The sequence below is a fragment of the Mus caroli genome, chromosome 3 (genome assembly GCF_900094665.2).
Source record: "Mus caroli chromosome 3, CAROLI_EIJ_v1.1, whole genome shotgun sequence".
NCBI lineage: Eukaryota > Metazoa > Chordata > Mammalia > Rodentia > Muridae > Mus > Mus caroli.
In genome coordinates this window covers 115,270,932-115,278,475 of record NC_034572.1, presented here as the reverse complement: position 1 = coordinate 115,278,475, position 7,544 = coordinate 115,270,932, and the positions used below count along the sequence as shown (strand labels likewise).

General features: G+C 38.7%; 1 protein-coding gene across 2 annotated transcripts in view; it reads left to right on the top strand.

Annotated features, from left to right (window-relative positions):
- The window catches only part of Abcd3 (ATP binding cassette subfamily D member 3), a 58,585-nt gene that overhangs the window by 33,794 nt on the left and 17,247 nt on the right, over window positions 1-7,544 (top strand). For both annotated transcript variants that reach the window (XM_029475605.1, XM_021157215.2), the window contains exons 7-10: window positions 232-355; window positions 2,355-2,411; window positions 4,563-4,705; window positions 7,364-7,433. In XM_029475605.1, coding sequence (XP_029331465.1) covers window positions 232-355; window positions 2,355-2,411; window positions 4,563-4,705; window positions 7,364-7,433 — 394 coding nt within the window. The remainder of the gene's footprint in view (window positions 1-231; window positions 356-2,354; window positions 2,412-4,562; window positions 4,706-7,363; window positions 7,434-7,544) is intronic.

The window sequence follows — 7,544 nt, the reverse complement described above, 5'->3', positions numbered from 1 at the left end:
AGTGTATGCAATGGTGTCAGCGTTTGGAAGCCGATCATGGGATGGATCTCTGGATATGGCAATCACTAGATGGTCCATCCTTTCATCACACTTCCAAATTTTGTCTCTATAACTCCTTCCATGGGTGTTTTGTTCCCTATTCTAAGAAGGGGCAAAGTGTCCACACTTTGGTCTTCGTTCTCTTGAGTTATAATCACGTGTATTGAAATCCCCTTCTAATTGCTGTTTCAGAGCTTTCACCTACTATAAAATGGGCAACCTGGATAACAGAATAGCAAATCCAGACCAGCTGCTTACACAGGATGTAGAAAAATTTTGTAACAGTGTAGTCGATCTGTATTCAAATCTTAGTAAGGTAAGTTCACCTACTTAAAAAACATGTTAGGTTGTTGAATTTCAATCTGAACAAACATACAGAATTGATGGGGTGGAAGGGAGTAGCATGTACAGAATGGTTTTAAAAGAAAATTAGGATTGTTATACTTAATTTAATTATAATTATCTTAAAATCGTATTTTTGTCAGGTGTTTGGCTTAGAATTGAAATTAGTGTCTTACAAAAGTTTTATAAGAGTTGTGTGGACTGACTGATTTCAGACAAGTGTTCTTGTCTGTTTACTTCTAGCACTTACAGGTTGACTTTTCACTTATATTTCAAATTACACATCCTTAAAATGAGACAAGGGACTTCCTGTGTGTCTTCTTCAATATCATTCTATGTGAAGAAAGTAGCTGTGTGTGTTACACATGTGTGTACATATGTGTGTGTGTGTGTATACACTGGTGCATGCGCTTTCAGTGTGTCTACACGTGCAGATGCCACGGCGTGCCGCTTTGGATGTCAGTTCTTACATTCTCCCTGCCTTTCCTGCTGTGTTTGAGCTAGTGGCTCACAAGCTGCTGGTGGTTCTATGGTCTCAGTTTCTCATCTCCTGAGAAGAACAGGCTGAGATTACAGATGCTTGTTCTCGGGGTTCAGCTCTTACATGAGTTTTGAATTAGGACTTAGGTGGTCAGGTGTTTGTGGCAAACACTACCCACTGAGTCATTCTCTAGCACCTCTCTCTTAGGGTTATTAATAGATCCGTGAAGCTAACTTGAGAGAAACTGTTACATAGCCTTTCCTCTTGGCACGTGAACAAATGTGTAGCTCATAGTGTCATACCTGCAATAGAGAAACATTCTGAAGTTATTGATCTGAGTGCACGGTAGCCGTTTTCAGACGCACCAGAAGAGGGCATCAGATCCCATTACAGATGGTTGGCAACCACCAGGTGGTTGCTGGGAATTGAACTCAGGACCTCTGGAAGAGCAGTCAGTGCTCCTAAGCCATCTCTCCAGCCCCCTGAAATTAATTATAATCTTTCTGTACACTATAGTGCACTCTTTCTTTTAAACATCAATTTAATTCCTGACTTAAATTATAAATATTATTTTTGGCCAGTAACCTTTATATATTTTTGAAATAAATTTTATTTATTTGATTGTCTGGTTGGTTGGTTTTTGGTGTTTGTTTGTTTGTTTGTTTGTTTTAAGACAGGTTCTCTTTTAGCCTTGGCTGTCTGAACTGACTGTACAGACCAGGCTGGCCTCAAACTCAGAGATCAGCTCGCCTCTGCCTCTTGAATGTTAGGATTGAAGGTGTGTACCACCACTGCCTGGCAAAATTTTAAAGTATTTTGTTTTTTAATAATATGGATGAGAAAGGGAAATGTACGTCTTGGAATGAGCCAGTTCATAAAGTCCGACATTTGTATTAGTGCTCATGTGTTTGACTTCACATTAAACACCGTTTGGGTCCCTTGAAAAAGGCGAAAGTACATGCTGCTTTTCAAACACTGGTTGGATTGGTTCTCGGTGAGCAGCAGTACTTAAATGTATAAAAAAGTATTTGATCATCAGATAAGCTCCATAGACTCACCTGATGATTTCATTTATGTAATTGTTGGGAAGTCCCTTTCATTTTATAGATGTTGTATCAAAACCAGAAAAATGTGAAGCAGATTTGGAAGTATAACTCAAGTCATTGTGTTTAACACATTTATATCACTGTGTTAGTGAGTGCTTTCTCTGATAGAGCTGCCTTAGTGATAGAGAGAAGTATTTCTCACACTTGATGGTCAAGAGTTGTTATTTGGAATATCTCTGTGTCAAGTTTCTTGCAAGCTTTATTTATTTTTGTATATTCATTTATCTAAGCACTGTTATGGTCTAATTGTTATACATGGTGAGAGTTCCACATATTATGTATCAAATACTGAATTGCATTTTATATTTAACATCTTGTATTATTTATCAGTCTAGGCAAACTAGTTCTTAGATCTAATTCTGTATATTCTAATGTTTATTTTACAGCCATTTTTAGACATAGTTTTATATATTTTCAAGTTAACAAGTGCAATTGGAGCTCAGGTGAGTCTATTTTTATTCTTTTGTGTGCATTTGCATGTATGTATGTGTGTGCCTGTGTGGATATTATAGGACATGGAACAACTGAGTTTTATATTCTTTCACCGTGTAGGATTCTAGGGATTAAACTCAACCTTGGCAAAAAGTGTCTTTACCCACTGAGCCATCTTGCTACCCCTATTCCACATTTTAAAATCTATAATACTGTGTTTTGATAATGTGAAGGTCTAAAAATTTTTTTAACCTTGGAAACATCTTCATATTATACCTAATATGATCTGATTATAAGATAATACTATACTGGAGGCTCTAAAATAAGTACCCTAATTTGTTTTTTTTAATTAGGTATATTATTTATTTATTTTTTTTAGGGTTTACAAACTTCATTAGTTTAATAATGAACTGCAAAGAAAATGTTAACTATCACTCCTGATAGACATGAAAGCCACCCTTGGAAAAAAAAGCCAATTTTTTTCCTAGTAATAATAACCAGAAATATTTAAACACACATTTCATACACTGCACACACATGTGCTTATTGTTGCAAAGTAATTCTAATGAGAGCTTTGGCAGCAATTAATTTTAATAAAAATTTAGAATAATATCAGCAATATACTCAGAATGAAATACTAGTTTCAGAAGTATTTTATAATGATAAATTGTTGGCTAACCCATGAGCCTTCTTTTCTTTTTTGATATGTGTGGTGACGAGAACTTTTTTTAAGACTCATTGACATCTGGGCAGTGGTGGTGCATGCCTTTAATCCCAGCACTCAGGAGGCAGAGGCAGGCGGATCTCTGAGTTCGAGGCCAGCCTGGTCTACAGAGTGAGTTCCAGGACAGCCAGGGCTACACAGAGAAACCCTGTCTTGAAAAAACAAACAAAACAAACAAACAAAACCCAAGACATCTAACTTGAATAATTTTCATGTTACTCTTAAGTATTTATAGCAAACCATGTAACAGTGTATTGGTCTTATGTACCTATATATATATATGTGTGTGTGTGTGTGTCTTTTTATTCATTTTGTGGTTGAGTAATAGTTTACTTATTTTTTTTCCCTTTTGTTTGAATTTCTTGCTTTTCTCTTTACTACCCTGTGATCAGGTGTAATTATTCTGTAACTGACTGCACCATAAGAGAGGGAACAGACCACATGTTTCTAGACTTTATACTGTAATTTATATTTCTGGTATTTTTCATATTTATATGTATAATTCTGCATTGACATTTTAAAAACACAGTTGGTACCTTCAGCTTATTTGCTATAGTTACTGAAATGTGTTGATCAGTCTAATACAATTTGAAAAATATTGGCACATATATTCATATACATTGTACTAGTTATTCTGGCAGTTATAATGAAGCATGAAATGGCCACTAGTGGATGCTTCAAGGAAGTGTTTAGTGCCTGGAAGAATTGAAACTGACTGAACTGTTTTGAGGAGATTGTTGGATGTCCATTAGATGTTAAACTTGTCAGATGTAAGAACAGCCCCATTGAATGGCATGTTCAGGAAAACAGTTTTGATTATGGCAGAGTATGAGAGGTATGTAGAAATTAAGGGTGTTTGGGGGACTCATTGAAGCTTCTTAAGATGGCCAGTGGCTGTGGGTTCATTTATGGAGTTATAATGTATAAAAGACAGAAGTATAGTTTACAGCAAGGCGGGGCTGATAGCTTGCTTACGATTGCCCTTGAGACACCTGTAGATGTTGGGGTGAGGATGCATGCTACATACTTGGCAGTGATATATTGTATCCAAAACTGATGAGACTGGAAGTGTAAGTTTAGGATGAGACGAGCTAAGGAATGAACCTAGAGGACTGCTAACATTTAAAGACTGTAAAATAGCTCTGAGAGTTGTGGGCTAGAGAGAGAACATTAAGTTGGGCTCCAGTGAAAGAGTGTTAGGTAACAGAAGGTAAGTCCATGAGAAGTTAGGTGGTCAGTTGTTGGGGATGGAGCTATAGGAGTTGGGGGATGACAGTAGAAGAAGTATAGAGACTAGCATGTGATCTTCCAGGAAAAAAGAAAAAGAGAGGAATAAGCAAAGCTCAGCCTCTCTGGGTTCAGTTACTTAGAGATCTACACAGAGATTTTATTACTGTGCCTTTGAGTCCTGTGCATCATTCTCCTTCATTAACTGCAGGGCCCGGCAAGCATGATGGCCTACTTGCTTGTTTCTGGGCTATTCCTAACTCGACTCAGAAGACCCATTGGTAAGATGACAATTATGGAGCAGAAGTACGAAGGAGAATACAGATACGTTAATTCCCGGCTTATCACTAATAGGTAAGGAGAAACATTTTAGAATAATGAAATTTTATTTTTGTGGATATTGATGTCATTTATAGTGACTTGAGATTCTAACAATATAGGTACTAAATAGTGTGGATTTTTACTTGTTTTGAAAATAAGCATTATGAAGAATGTTAGTTTTATAAAGTAGAGATCCTGCATGCTTCAAGCCCTCCTTATTGGCTGTGTAGTTTCCTTGATTTATCTCTTCATGCTTTTTATTGACTGATTTTTCAATGAAACCTCTGCCTTAAGTTATCCACAGACATTTTAAGGTTGTGACTGTTTCACAGTGTTTAGTAATTCTGTCTTTCCAGATAGTTGTTGTGTGGGGAGAAGGAATTCTGGGCACTAAGCCTTAGTACCTCTTGAATGCAGGCCAGAACTGCATTCTGGACAGTTTTGAGATCTGAAATAGGAAGAAAGAAATGCAGCCATTGGAGCCATCCATTTTCGTTTCTGTGTCTACCTATTCATTATAAACTATGTGATTTTAGCAAGTTATCGTAGCTTCTTTTCTTGTAGATGGATAATGAGTTGTTATGATTAACTCTGTGCATGCTCTGGCTCAGGTTTTCATCAGGAGCTGAGGTGCTCTTTGAAGTTTCTTGTGCCTAACTGCCAACTTTAAGTCAATTTTGAGGGTCCTAGTACTTAATGTAACACTGTGTAGGCTGCTCTGAAGGAAGCCACAGGATTACTTAGGAGGTCATTCTTTTAATAGTTTCCCTTTCCTTCCGTATATTGATTTTTTTATGTAGAGTTTCATGCTCTAGGGAGGCAGGGGGATAGTGGCTATAATTAGGGAAAAGGTGTTTGTGGTATGCTTTTACTAGGAAACGGACGTTCCCATAGTAGAGGCATTGGCTGTGTCATGTAAGGACCCTTAGGACAGTGCAGGCGGGCACAGCAGGATTGGAGCTGTGTCTCCTGCTGGTATTCTCTTGGCTCTACCCTGTGCTGTAACCATCCCTTGCCTCTGGTTAACTCTTGAGATCACAGAATGGCAAAAACAGCAGCAAGCTTCACCACCAGAAACAAAAAGAAGAAACTGCTTCTTGCTGTTTCTTTAAGAGACCCTCCCCTCTTCCCTCTTCTCTTTTTCCACCATCTTACTCTTTCTTGGGTCTTACTCTTTCTTTCTTTGTCTTACTATGTAACCCAGGCTGGCTTTGAACTTGCAATTCTCCTGCCTTAGTGTACTGAGGTTTCATGTATGCACTTTGATTATATTTCGGGCGCACACGTGCACAACGGTGCCTATGTGGAGGGCTCAGCTCTCTCCTGCCACCTTGTGGAATTCTGGGATGGAACTGGGTTTGTCAGGCCTGCATTGCAGTGCTGCCTAGCCCTTTCACAAGCACCCACATACATCCTTAATGTGTCTAAGCTGCGGTGTCTAGACTTCTATGTAGATACTTTACACACTTTCTGGTGTTTTTAAGAAGTATGTTGTGGGGCTGGTGAGATGGCTCAGTGGGTAAGAGCACCCGACTGCTCTTCCGAAGGTCCAGAGTTCAAATCCCAGCAACCACATGGTGGCTCACAACCATCCGCAACGAGACCTGGCGCCCTCTTTCTGGAGTGTCTGAAGACAGCTACAGTGTACTTACATATAATAAATAAATCTTTAAAAAAAAAAGAAGTATGTTGTGGGGGTTAGACAGATGGCCCTGCAGTTCAGAGCATTGATGACGTTTGCAGAGCATCTGGATCCAATTCCTTAGTAACCACATGATGGCTCACGGCCGTCTGTAACTCTGTAAGTACTTTGCTTGGGCAGTTTTCATCTTACTTACAGGACAGAGAGACTTTAGGTTAGACAGGAGCGGTAATTTTAAATTCTGAACTTTGCTTGTTATGTGAATTTAAAGAATTTACATAAATTACATTTGTGCTTTCTTCATCTGTATGGCACTGTTTTCCCACTGATGATCTTTGTGACCTTGTGGGCTTATTCCTGCTCTCAGGGGACATTGTTGTGAGGACTACTGTGGTGCTGGGATAAGAATAGCTTTGGTGCATTTAGACTTCCTGGTGGCACAGCAGCACTGTCACAGGCTGTGGGGCAAAGCATCATTTCTTGTATTTTTCTGTTATTTTCTCCCTCTTTATCTGGTTTAGGTCTGTAATTTAACTCACGGTCTCTAATGTCTGTCTCAGCCTAATCTTTCTTTCTATATAGTCTGCCTTGTTTACAGCCTGTGAATATTTGCTCACTGTGTCTTTAACAGCCAGGTTATATACAGGTAGATTGTAGTCCAGTTTGTGATACACTCAGTTGTGTGCTCTTGCGCTCCTATAAACTTAGCTAGGAACTGGATCACATTCCCTGGCTTGGCCTGTGCCAGATTCTCTCTTAGTGACAAGATGTCCATTTATCATTCTCTTCGTTTTTTTTTATTATTGAGGAGGCCCTGCTACTGAGTGCTTTTGGTGGTCAGAGGACAGATTCGTGGAGTTAGTTCTTTCCTCCCACTGCAGTGTAGGCTTAGGTGAGTGACCTCAGGTTGGCAGCTTGCGTTTTACTCCTGGGTCATTGCACTGATGCCCACTCACATGCAACAGGTTCACTCATTGGACACTGAGTTTCACTTACATGTCAGGGTGAGACAACATTGACATTAATTGCTAAATTATTTTCTTTCATAGTGAAGAAATTGCCTTTTACAATGGGAATAAACGGGAGAAGCAGACAATCCACTCAGTCTTCCGCAAACTGGTAAGATAAACACTTGACGGACACGTGGATTTTCTCTGCCTTTACATATGGATGAATAATGTTAAAGATATATTTTAAGTAGCAAGTCTTTATACTGTGTTTTTTTTTTTT